The sequence below is a fragment of the Cebus imitator genome, unplaced genomic scaffold, assembly GCF_001604975.1.
Source record: "Cebus imitator isolate Cc_AM_T3 unplaced genomic scaffold, Cebus_imitator-1.0 Scaffold78, whole genome shotgun sequence".
NCBI classification, from domain to species: Eukaryota; Metazoa; Chordata; class Mammalia; order Primates; family Cebidae; genus Cebus; species Cebus imitator.
In genome coordinates this window covers 2,564,141-2,577,939 of record NW_016107393.1, presented here as the reverse complement: position 1 = coordinate 2,577,939, position 13,799 = coordinate 2,564,141, and the positions used below count along the sequence as shown (strand labels likewise).

At 36.7% G+C, this 13,799-nt stretch overlaps 1 protein-coding gene across 1 annotated transcript in view; it reads left to right on the top strand.

Annotated features, from left to right (window-relative positions):
• Positions 1-13,799, top strand: part of SESTD1 (SEC14 and spectrin domain containing 1) — a 147,517-nt gene that overhangs the window by 101,845 nt on the left and 31,873 nt on the right. The window contains exon 10 of the mRNA XM_037740057.1: positions 4,191-4,361. Coding sequence (XP_037595985.1) covers positions 4,191-4,361 — 171 coding nt within the window. The remainder of the gene's footprint in view (positions 1-4,190; positions 4,362-13,799) is intronic.

Here is a 13,799-nt window from a genome sequence, read left to right as displayed (position 1 = left end):
TGTTCTATACTAAGAGAAATTACTTTCAGCATATATTAAAGCCATATATGCCCATTACACGTGTGTATATATATATATATATATATGCACATTACATACGTGTGTGTGTGTGTGTGTGTGTGTGTGTATTTATATATATTTGCCTATTACTATGTAACTGGTTTTTTAAGGCAAGGAGACGTCCTTGCTTTATTTAAGATTTTTCAACTTATGACATTTCAAAAGTTCCATGTTATTGAATTATTTATCCCCAGCTATCACGATTTATATTAACCTACTTCATTTGTTTCTAGATTATTCTAAAATCAAAGTCTAAATGTTTGATGTCTTAAGTTTCTAAAAACTATACATTGTTAATTAGTTAAATGTTTTATATGCATTTGTTTCACTTTTATTTTTAGAACTTAGATATTTCTAGTAAAATAATTACATTAATTATTTAAAATACTTAAAAGTCATTTTATCACTATGTTTCTATATCTGTATTTGTAACACATAGTCATAAATGAGAAGCAATCAATTCCCAAAAAGGATATGGAAAATTGTTTTAAAATGTGTGTTTATGTTTCCTTAAAACTTGTTCTATTTATTTCCATTTTTAAAAGTGTTAGATATAGTAGTTCAGGGGCTTTCTCAAGAAACTCAGGGTTCTTATTGTAAAACACAGTTGTGAAATATACTTCATAAAGAGTTAGTGGACAGAAGGAACTAGGCTAGAGAAAAAGTAAGAAAAACATAGAGGCTAATAATTATTAGTATTATTACTGTGCTGTCTTACATATAATGACTGGCATAATCCTGACACCTTGTATGGTGATATCCTTAACATCCTTTAAAAGATGAAGAACCAAAGTCTTTCAACTAGGAGAAGCAGAGCCAGAATTCAGACCCACTAGTAGTGGCAGAAACAGAATTCAGAATTCAGAATCATGCCTAGGGCTTTCCTTATATCACACTGCTCATCTGTCTCTTTTGTGAAAAAGTGATACTTTCCTCAAACTAGCAGAGAGAAACAGGATCCTAGTACCCTGAACCTCCAAAGAGAACTCATACAGAAGAGTAAGCAGAAAAAATGGAGGTGTTGAGGAAAAAACCATTGCATTCTCAAGAGCATCTGATAATACAGTTTTGCAGATGAACTTAGCACTCTGAAAGCAGAGGTTAGCCAATGGAAAGTTATAGCACTTAGGCTGTTCGACTCAACAATAATACTTTGACATTTTCGTTTTGAAGTTTTTTGCTGTCTAGTTTTTTGTTTTTCTTGAGACAGGGTCTTGCTCTGTCACCAAGGCTGGAGTGCAGTGGTGCAATCTCTCAGTTCACCACAACCTCCGCCTCCCAAGCTAAAATGATTCTCCAATCTCAGCCTCCTCAGTAGCTGGGACTATAGGTGTGCAGCACCACACCTGGCTAATTTTTGTATTTTTTGTAGAAATGGGGTCTCACTATGTTGCCCAGGCTGGTCTTGAACTCCTGAGCTCAAGCCGTCTGCCCACCCTCAGCCTCCCAAAGTGCTGGGATTATAGGTATGAGCCACTGCACCTAGCCTTCTGTCTAGTATTAAGCCATACAAGTAGAAGAGGAACAAGTTTATATATTAATATTAATACTTTAAGACTCTAGGACATAAACGAACAAAGAATATGAAGAGATGAATCTCAAAAGATCATATACCTTGAATAAGCAAACATTTGCAACATATTCAATCACTAATCTTTAAAAAATACATGGAGAGATTTCTGTTTTTTCAGTTGGCAGAACTATTTTAAAAACAATAGTTTGTATACCTTGCAGAGTATTGTACAGTTCAAACTATCATTAATTGGGTGTTTCAGGTAGAAATCAGTTTTAGAAGGCAATTTTATAAAGTATATTAACATGCATTAGGATTACATCATCATTGGACCCAAGAAGATCTCTACTGGAAACCTTTCCTGGGAAAATAAAACAGAGAAAAAACATTATTTATAACTGCTATATATGTGTTAGTCTTAGAATTACTTAGAATTGATGGAAATTGGAAACATTCTACATCTTTGACAATAGAGAATTGAAGTGTTGATAGCAGGTACAACAGTTACTTGGGGCAGTACATTACTTAGCTCTTAATAAGGCTGGGTTGATTGGTTGGTTGGCTGGACAGTTGGGAGCGATGGAGGCAGGCAGGCAACGGGATTGGCTTTCTGAAAAAAAGGATTTGCAAAGTCATTGAAAATTGTTATAATAACAATAGCCAAATGGAAAATCATTAAAGTATTATAGTTTAATGTTAAGTGAAAAACAGGGTGAAAACTTGTATTCTGTGAGAACTGACTGTAACACTTAAATTCGGAGTAGCATATGAAAACCCTTATGCATGTGAAAAATTAATGGAAGGAAATAGAATACAGTTGTCCCTTGGTATTTGTGGTAGATTGGTTCCAGGACACCCTGCAGACTGTGGATACCAAGATCCAAAGATGTTCAAGTCTCATGTAAAATGGCATAATATTTGCATTTAACCTATGGATACCCTCTTATATACATTAAATCATCTCTAGATTACTTATAATATCTACTGCAATGCAAATGCTATGAAAATAGCTGTTATACTATATTGGCTTTTTATTAGTATCTTAAATAAGATTGTTGTACTGTTTGTGCGTGTGTGTGTGTGTGTGTGTGTGTGTGTGTTCTCAAATACATTCAATCTGTGATTGGTTGAATTCAAGCATACAAATCTGTGGATACCCAGAAAAGGCTGAGTGCATATGTGAATTTTCTTTATGATGTGGTACTTTGATATAATTATAAAAAGATACATAAACTATTAGATTTAGAAATATATTTTTTCAACTTGCTAATAACCCCCTGCTCCCCCCTCCCCCTACCCCCAGCTTTATATATCTGCACTACTCTTTTATAAAGTTCTATGTTAAGCCTACCCACTGGGTCTCTATAATATTATGCTGCAGAGATACCCTCATTCACTTCTTGGGAGCTATTCTAAGTTTAGATTTAGGACATAACTGTATATCTTATACATCTATTTGTAAATTCCTTTTTCTAATTTGGCAACAGGTAAAGCTTGGTAATACCATTTTTTCCACTAAAATTACTCTGAAATGTGTTTGTAGTTTCAGAGAATATACGATTGTGGGTAGAGTGTCAACATAATACTCTTCTTCTGCATGAGAACTTGATCTTTGCTTAACCTTCTAGTTCTGTTCCCCTGAAGACCTGATTAAAAATTGGAATGTCAACTATGTTACTAGGCAGTATTGTTTATAGTAAACATTATTCCAGATCTGGACAGGGAGAATTATTAATATATGATAGAAGGCATAACTGAGGTGGGGGAGGTTCTTGAGTTTAGTGACTCAAAATGGGCGTAGCCCTGTTGGGTATGATGTTTTGATGCCAGAGCATCTCCCATATCTGCCCCATACTGATCTCATCTCCTTATACCTGCTTGAGGGACTCAGCCCTGACACCGTCATCCTGGCAAACTATAGTTCGCTCCCTACATCTTTACTAGCAGACTGGTGCCAGTGAGGCCCTTTGTGTGTCTGAATGTTAATCCTAAGAAGACTCTAAGGTGTTATTACATTAGTGTAATTCTTCTAAATAGTTTTTAATTTTATTTTTGAAGTGAGAAAGTAGTATATTAACTTTATAGTAGTTAATTCATTTAGTTTTTTTCAATACTTGAGAAGAACATTAGACTGTGAGTTAGAACATATGGCTGTTAGTCCAGTTTTTCAGTAATAGATTATATGACCTTTTGGGCAAGTCACTTAATCTCTTTGGAACTCAGTTTTCTTAAATGTTAGATACGAACTTTGACTGATACCATTTCTGATGTGTCTTCCAAACCTCTAAATCTTATGGCTCTCTGATTCTCTTATTATCGTAAGTTAATTTTTAATCCTCTTTTATAGAAGCATTCCAGATTATTTTTAGCCTGGCAGGAGATCAGGTAGCTGAAAGCTTGTGATGCTACAGTGTATATTCTTCTACATTTAGGTTTTTAAAATTTTGGCACATTATAGCTGTGTAGTCCCAAAAGAAACATTTACTGCCTATGGGATAGAATGTAAATAATTTACACTAAAAATACTTGGGGAATTTGGGGAGGGGAAAAATCAATTAGAATGAAAGTTTGAAAAGTTTTTGATTCTTTAACATTTTGTCTCAACTTTTGTTTATAGGTTGTGAACTGGCTTGAAGGACCTGGATCAGAACAACTAAGAGCGCAGTGGGGCATTGGAGACTCCATTAGGGCTTCCCAGGCCCTACAGCAGAAGCACGAAGAGATTGAGAGCCAGCACAGTGTGAGAGACTTTTTCCTCTGCAAGTTACAATGCTATTATGAACGTGGATAATTAGTAGCATATGTGGTACTGAGTGATAAGTTGCTACAAACTTTGATATAGGGCATGAAGTACAGTTTGTTAAATACCTAGAGGTCATAAAGTACATTGTGACTACTTAGTACATGTTAATTAGAAGGTTGTTTTTGGTTTTGTCTCTTAATGCAGTTTAATTATATTTTTATAGAAGCACAGTTTGCATGAAATTTTAAAAGCTACAGTGACAGACAAAAAGAGTGATAGTACAAAAATAGAGAGCTTTCATCTAGTCTGTGACAGAAATTTCTGTTTTCAGGTCCTCAAAGAGAGACCCCCTCCCCCACTTTACTGGGAGTATACAGTACAATTAAATGCTCAGAGTGATAGCAGAATTGCTGTATTAAATACAGCTGATGGAGAGTAAGTGCAGAAGGGCAGAATATTTTTCCATTCTCTGAGCATTTTGAAAGGTATAAAATTTTGGGAAATAAATAGATTCTTAAGCAGATTATAGATAACAATTGTTTAAGAGAATTTAAAATTTAACAACTTGTTCTGTGAAAGAAGCTGATGTTTGTTAAGGTCCTGCTCTGTTACAGTTAATTCTTCATTCTGACAAAAAGATCATCCAGTTTGTGGACTGGGTAGCTTACTCCCTCTCCCCGAAGTCATATTATTTCTTATGGTAATTTAAAATAGATTGAATACAAAATTGCAAAGATTAAACTTGAATCCATTAGTTCCTTTCTCCTTAGATTATTTGTCTTAAAAAAATTGGTCAAAATGTTAAACTCTGGACCCGAGTGAGCATTAAGCATTATCTGAACATTAATTTCTGCAGTGTTTCTTCTTTCCTCACCAACTTCCCTAGTTGAAATGGTAATTATAAGCTAGCTAGTATTAGGAAATACCTGTTTCTAACTAAACAAGATTAAAGAATAAGTAATATGTTTTGCTTGGGAATAAATTTGAATGAGTAAATCTCAACTAGATTGTATTTTAATGATATTTGATACTTATTTTTCTTCTAAATATATTTCATTTTGCTTGATTTCCTCATATTGCTTTTTTATAATATTCTGTAAATCAGGTATAACAATTACTGGTATTGGCAGAAAATCTCCATACTATACCCTAAAGCAGTTGTAATCTGGCTGAGGGAATAACAAGTAAGAAAGAGATATCACAAGATTTGGAATTATCTAAAGGCACTGCACATATACAGTCCTTGCAATTTTTCTAATTAGTACTTGTAAAAAACTTGAAAATGGAATCTCATGTTTGAAAATCTATTTTATGCATTTCACAGGTTCCAACATAATGGTTCTTCCTTTTATACTAAAATAATCATATTACAAACCCTGTTCCTGAGGATATAACCTTTTAATTTTGTTGGTACTTTCAAAATAACTTAATGTTATGATTTTTTTTAACGTGGATTGTGATTTGTTTGAACCTGATAGAGTGTTCTAGAACATGTTACTATAGTTAGACTCTACAATTTGTTGCTCTCTTTAGTTCCTAAAAAAATGTATTTACTCTGGAACATTCTAGACTTCACCTAAGGGGATTTAGTTATGAAAGTGTTCCAAAAGTTCTTTTTAGGAAGGGGACATGACAGATGAGGATCCTAAAGACAGGATTTATCTATATTTTGTCATTTTTTTTAAATGCCAAGAGAAATAGTTAGAAATTGGATTATATAATACGGTACTCTGAAGTTTACAAAAAGAATTCAAAAGCACATTTTATATTGCATATAATATGGATGAAATTGCAGATGATACTCATAGAAATTGCTATGTTCAGATATTTGTTTTGTGTTTTTAATATATTTATAAGGTTTTTAAAATCAGCTTAAAGAAACATCGCTTAAGGGTGGCCTTTCCCATGTACTTAAGCTTACTTACAATGTGGAACCAATATATGAAACTTTTGAGGGGGATGGGGCGCCAAGATGGCCAAGCGAAGCCAGCACCGGAATGCAGCTCCCAGTGAATGAGACTCAGAGGGCTAGAGGACTTCACGATTCCAAACAAGGTGCCAGGTTCGTTTCTATTGGACTGATAGGGCACTGAATTTAGGCCCAGGGAAGGAGCCGCAGGGCAAGAGCCACCCGGGGGGGGCAAATCAAAATGGGGGGTGGGGCACGTCCCCACCTGAAATGTGCACCCAGCTTGGAGGGTCGGGGGACTTAACCCACTTGGTGCTCCGTTTTGGAGCCTGTGCTTATCTCATCCCTCCTACAACCCACAGTCCACAAGAGCCCTGCCAGACAGTGGAACACTGTGGGTGGTTGATGCAAATCTGAGCAGCGGCTACCACGGGGTGTGGCAGGTTTTCGCAGGGACCTGGGTGGGAGTTTGGTCTAACGCCAGTGGGACGGACCATCCCACAGAGGGAGGCAGAATTGAAAGCAGTGAAACAGACCATAAGGCCTGGTAGGCCCCACCTCTGCTGAACTCAAACTGAAGCCCCTGTTAGAGAGCTTGGCAGCAAATACACCAGCTTGACCCCAACCTGGAAGATCAAGCTCTGGGAGAGACGCCATAGGGAAGGTGGAGCCAATCTCACCTGCAAACAGACTCCAGGGAAGGACCAGCCACCCAACAACCTGACTGAACCCCAGAGAGCCCAGCAATGCCCTCTACAGGCCAAAAGAGATACAGCTCCAACCTCAACAGAAAAAAAGGTCCACTCAGAACTTCTCCTGAAATCACCAACTTCAAAGATTAAAGGGAGATAAATCCATGAAGATGGGAAAAAAACATCGCAAAAAGGATGAAACCATCAAAGAACAGAACACCTCTTCTCCCAGGAATCACAACTTCTCACCATCAAGGGAACGAAAAAAAGAGAATGAATCTGACAAATTGACAGAAACAGGTTTCAGAAGGTGGATAATAACAAACTTCTCCAAGTTAAAAGACTATGTTTTAACCCAATGCAAAGAAACTAAGAACCTTGAAAAAAAGGTTAGACGAAATGCTAACTGAAATAACCAGCTTAGAGAAGAACATAAACGACTTGATGGAGCTGAAAAACACAGCACAAGAACTTCTTGAGGCATACACAAGTTTCAACAGCCGAATCGATCAAGCAGAAGAAAGGATATCAGAGATAGAAGATAAAATCAATGAAATGAAACAAGAAGGCAAGATTAGAGAAAAAAGAGTGAAAAAAAAAAATGAACAAAGCCTCTAAGAACTATGGGATTATGTAAAAAAACCTAATCTATGCTTGATTGGCATACCTGAATGTGACAGGGAGAATGAATCCAAGTTGGAAAACACTCTTCAAGATACAATCCAAGAGAACTTTTCCAACCTAAAAGGGCAGGCCAACATTCAAATCCAGGAAATACAAAGAATACCACAAAGATATTCCTCAAGAAGAGCAACCCCAAGGCACATAATTGTCAGATTCACCAGGGTTGAAATGAAGAAAAAAATCCTAAGGGCAGCCAGAGAGAAAGGTTGAGTCACCCACGAAGAAAAGACCATCAGACTCACGGCAGATCTCTTGGCAGAAACCCTGCAAGCTACAAGGGAGTGGGGACCAATATTCAATATCCTTAAATAAAAGAACTTTCAACCCAGAATTTCATATCTGGCCAAACTAGGCTTCATAAGTGAAGGAGAAATAAAATCTTTTATGGACAAGCAATTGCTGAGATATTTTGTCGCTGCAAGACCTGCCTTACAGGAGCTGCTGCAGGAAGTACTAAACAGGGAAATGAACAACCAGTACCAGCCACTGCAAAAATGTACTAAATGGTAAAGAATAATGATACAATGAAGGAGCCATGTTAATTAATGGGCAAAACAGCCAGCCAGTAACAAAATGCCAGGATCAAATTCAAACATAACCATATTAACCTTGAATGTAAATGGCCTAAACACCCCAATTCAAAAGACACAGACTGGCAAACTGGATAAAAAGTCAAGACCCATTGGTATTCTGTATTCAGGTGACGCATTTCACATGCAAAGACTCACATAGACTCAAAATAAAGGGATGGAAGAAGAGTTGCCAAGCAAGTGGAGAGCAAAAAAAAGCAGGGGTAGCAATCCTAGTCTCTGATAAAACAGAATTTAAACCAACAAAGATAAAAAAAGACAAAGAAGGGCATTATATAATGGTAAAAGGATCAATGCAACAAGAAGGGCTAACTATCCTAAATATTTATGCACCCAATGTAGGAGCACCCAGTTATATAAAGCAAATTCTTAAAGACCTACAGAGAGACATAGACTCCCGCACAATAATAGCAGGAGACTTTAACACTCCACTGACAATATTGGACAGATCAACGAGACAGAAAGTCAACAAGGATATCCCGGACTTGAACGCAGATTTGGACCAAGTGGACCTAATAGACATTAACAGGACACTCCACCCCAAATCCACAGAATACACATTTTTCTCAGCACCACATTGCACTTACTCTAAAATTGACCACACAATTGGAAGCAAATCACTCCTCAGGAAATGCAAAAGAACAAAAATCATAACAAACACTCTCAGACCATGGCGCAATCAAATTCGAACTCAGGATTAAGAAAAGCACTCAAAACCGCACAAGCACATGGAAACTGAACAACTTGCTCCTGAATGATGAATGGATAAACAATGAAATGAAGGCAGAAATAAAAATGTTCTTTGAAACCAACAAGAATGAAGACACAACGTACCAGAATCTCTGGGCACATTTAAAGCAGTGTCTAGAGGGAAATTTATAGCAATAAATGCTCACATGAGAAACAAAGATCTAAAATCGAGACGCTATTGTCAAAATTGAAAGAGCAAGAGGAGCAAGATCAAAAAACTCAAAAGCAAGCAGAAGACAAGAAATAACTAAGATCAGAGAGAGCAGAACTGAAGGAGATAGAGACACAAAAAACCCTTCAAAAAATAAATAAATCCAAGAGCTGTTTTTTTTTTTTTTTAAAGATCAACCAAATAGACTGCTAGACTAATAAAAAAGAAAAGAGAGAATAATCAAATAGATGCAATAAAAAACAATAAAGGGAGATCACCACCAATTCCTCAGAAATACAAACTACCATCAGAGATTACTACAAACAACTCTAGGCACATAAACCAGTAAATCTGGAAGAAACGGATAAATTCCTGGACACTTGCACACTCCCAAGACTAAGCCAAGAAGAAGTTGAAACCCTGAATAGACCAATAACAAGGCCTGAAGTTGAGGCAGCAGTTAATAGCCTACCAACCACAAAAAGTCCAGGTCCAGACAGGTTCACAGCTGAATTCTACCAGACGTACAAAGAGGAGCTGGTAGCATTCCTGTTGAAACTATTCCAAACAATACAAAAAGAGGGTATCCTCCCTAACTCTTTCTGTGAGACCAACATCATCCTGATACCAAAATCTGGCAAAGACACAACTAAAAAAGGAAACTACAGGCCAATATCCATGAAGAACATTGATGCAAAAATCTTCAAAAAAATACTAGCAAACTGCAACAGCTCATCAGAAAGCTTATCCACCACGATACTGGGGATGCAAGGCTGGTTCAACATACGCAAATCTATAAACATAATTCACTACATAAACAGAACCAAAGACAGAAACCACATGTTTATCTCAATAGATGCAGAGAAGACCTTTGACAAAATTCAGCTGCCTTTTATGATAAAAACTCTCCATAAACTAGGTATCGATGGAACATATCTCAAAACAATAAAAGCTATTTACAAGAAACCCACAGCCAATATCATACTGAATGGGTAAAAATTAGAAGCATTCCCTTTAAAACTGGCATTAGACAAGGATGTCCTCTTTCACCACTCCTATTCAATTTAGTATTGGGAGTTCTAGCCAGAGCAATTAGGAAAGAAAAAGAAATAAAGGGCATTCAATTAGGAAAAGAAGAAGTCAGATTGTCCCTATTTGCAGATGACATGATCGTATATTTAGAAGACCCTATGATCTCAGCCCAAAACCTCCTGAAACTGATAAGCAACTTCAGGAAAGTCTCAAGATACAAAATCAGTGTGCAGAAATCACAGGCATTCCTATACACCAATAACAAACAGAGAGCCAAATCATGAGCGAACTCCCATTTACGATTGCTACAAAGAGAATAAAATACCTAGGAATAGAACTAACAAAGGAGGTAAAAGATCTCTTCAAGGAGAACTACAAACCACTGATCAAGGAAATAAGAGAAGATGCAAACAGATGGAAAAATATTCGATGTTCATGGTTAGGAAGAATCAATATTGTGAAAATGGCCATACTGCCCAAAGTAATTTATAGATTCAGTGCTATCGCCATCAAGCTACCTGTGACCCTCTTCACAGAACTGGAAAAAAACATTTTAAACTTCACATGGAACCAAAACAGAGACCACAAGACAATCCTAAGGAAAAAGAACAAAGCTGGAGGCATCATGCTACCTGACTTCAAACTATACAGCAAGGCTATAGTAATCAAAACAGGATGGTACTGGTACCAAAACAGAGATATAGATTAATGGAACAGAACAGAGGCCTCAGAAGCAATGCCACACATCTGTAACCATCTGATCTTTGACAAGCCAGACAAAAACAAACAATGGGGAAAGGATTCCCTGTTTAATAAATGATGTCTGGAAAACTGGCTAGCCACATGCAGGAAACTGAAGCTGGACCCCTTCGTTACACCTTATACAAAAATTAACTCCAGATGGATTAAAGATTTAAACATAAGAACTAACACCATAAAAACCCTAGAAGAAAACCTAGGCAAAACCATTCAGGACATAGGCACAGGCAAGGACTTCATGACTAAAACACCAAAAGCATTGGCAACAAAAGCCAAAATAGACAAATGGGACCTAATCAAACTCCACAGGTTCTACACAGCAAAAGAAACAGTCATTAGAGTGAATCGGCAACCAACAGAATAGGAAAAAATTTTTGCAATCTACCCATCTGACAAAGGGCTGATATCCAGAATCAACAAAGAACTAAAGCAGATTTACAGGAAAACAAACCAACCAACCCATTCAAAAGTGGGAGAAGGGTATGAACAGACACTTTTCAAAAGAAGACAAATATGTGGCCAGCAAGCATATGAAAAAATGCTCATCATCACTGGCCATTAGAGAAATGCAAATCAAAACAACATTGAGATACCATCTCACTCCAGTTAGAATGGCTATCATTAAAAAATCTGGAGACAACAGATGCTGGAGAGGATGTGGAGAAAAAGGAACACTTTTACACTGTTGGTGGGAGTGTAAATTAGTTCAACCATTGCCGAAGACAGTGTGGCGATTCCTCAAGGATCTAGAAATAGAAATTCCATTTGACCCAGCAATCCCATTACTGGGCCATATATATATATATATATATATATATATATGTGTGTGTGTGTGTGTGTGTGTGTGTGTGTGTACCCAAAGGATTATAAATATATACCCAAAGGTTTATAAATCGTTCTATCATAAAGACACATGCACACGTATGTTAATTGTGGCACTGTTTACGATAGCAAAGACCTGGAACCAACCTAAATGCCCATCCATGATAGACTGGACAAAAAAAATGTGGCACATATACACCATGGAATACTATGCAGCCATAAAAAATGATGAGTTTGTGTCCTTTGTAGAGATATGGATGAACCTAGAAACCATCATTCTCAGCAAACTGACTCAAGAACAGAAAACCAAACACCACATGTTTTCCCTCATAGGCAGGTGATGAACAATGAGAATACTTGGGCACAGGGAAGGGAACAACACTCACAGAGCTAGGTGAGTGGGTGGGGAGGAGGGGAGGGTGGACTGCTCGGGGGAGGAGGGGGAGGGATAATATCGGCAGAAATGCCTGATGTAGGCAAGGGGGGCGGGGGGGATGGAGACAGCAAATCACCATGGCATGTATGTACTTATGCAACAATCCTGCAGGATGCAGGATGTGCACGTGTACCCCGGAGCCCAAATACAATTAAAAAAAATTTTTTGAATTGCAAAATACCTTAGAGTATTCTAATATCCTCATCTTATTTTATAGATGAAGAAACTGGCAAGCTACATTTATTGATCAATGAATAGCTGGACTATGGTTAAAACACAGATCTCTTGATAACCAGGGGGGAATCCTTTCTCTGGCACTGTCTTAGAGAAAGCTACTAAATTTCACACATGTGCCTAAGCTACAGTAGTTTTTTATTCTTGTGCTCTTAATACTTGAGGGATGTACATATACATTGACATCTGCATTTATAGACATGACCTAAAGAAAAGAAACATTGATGGCTATCGTAGATTTTATTTCCTTAAATCATGGGTGATATTTGGGATTTGTTTCAGAATTGGGAGGTAGGGACAGATTGAATGGATGAGAGTGTATGTGAAACAGAATTAGCCATAAATTGATCATTGTTGAAGCTGGATGTGAAGGAATTCATTATACCATTCTTTCCACTTTTGAAATATTTTTTAAAAGCAGATTGTACTGTTTTAGTCAATAGGTGGCACTGCATTGTCACCTTGAGAATAGGTTGGTTGATACTGGATGAATATTTTTACTTACGATATTTAAGATATTCTAATATTTTATTAAAAGCTTTCTTTTCTCTTTGTGACTAAGAGTTAACAGATTAAATTATAATCTTGTGAAATTATAATAACTAGTTTCTGGCGTTGACAGCTAATAAAGACAGAATTTGAGAAAAATTTTAACATACGAGTTTGTATTACCAGCTTAATGTCATGTATTAAGATTTAGAGTACATATAAAAGCACAATGCAGACATAAAGCTAAAAACCTCAAATTTGTTAGGATGTTGAGTTTTAATACATAGAAAAATGAAATTTCTGCCAACATGTAGTTCTAGTTCAAGGATTGGGAATTACAAGTTAACTTGATTTTTTAATACAATACAACAACAACAAAAAAAGGTACACAAAAATGGTTATAGTAGCTGACAATAAATTTAACAGTAGTTTAATAATCTATTTTTATGTTTTGGGTTGAAGGAAATGTGTGGTAGGAAAAGTGTGTGTGATAGGAACATGCAGGAGCATAAACAGGTGAAACTACTTCAGAGTTTTGTCAGTATCCCACCATCTCATAGTGCTGACTTCTGGTCTACAAAGAAACTACTTTCTCTGGTGCATTATGCATAATAGTAAGCAGCAGAACAGGTCTTCATTGTGAATCAAGACCCATTTCTCCTAATATATAGTCTGAGTATAATCATCTTTTTAACCCGAGTGGACAAGGTTTGTTTCCTCCTACGTGTGGATTCCCATTTCATGGTATAAAGTATAAAAACTCAACATTTCACCAAGTATGCATCACTGCTGATATTGCAGTGTCAGTCCTGGCTGCTTGTGTCCTAAATGTGAAACTTCAAGCTCTTTGCTTACTTACCGTCTCATTCCAAATCCCAAATATTGGTGTTAGTTTTTTATTTTGGTATAAAATAATTATTTTCTACACAGTTAAA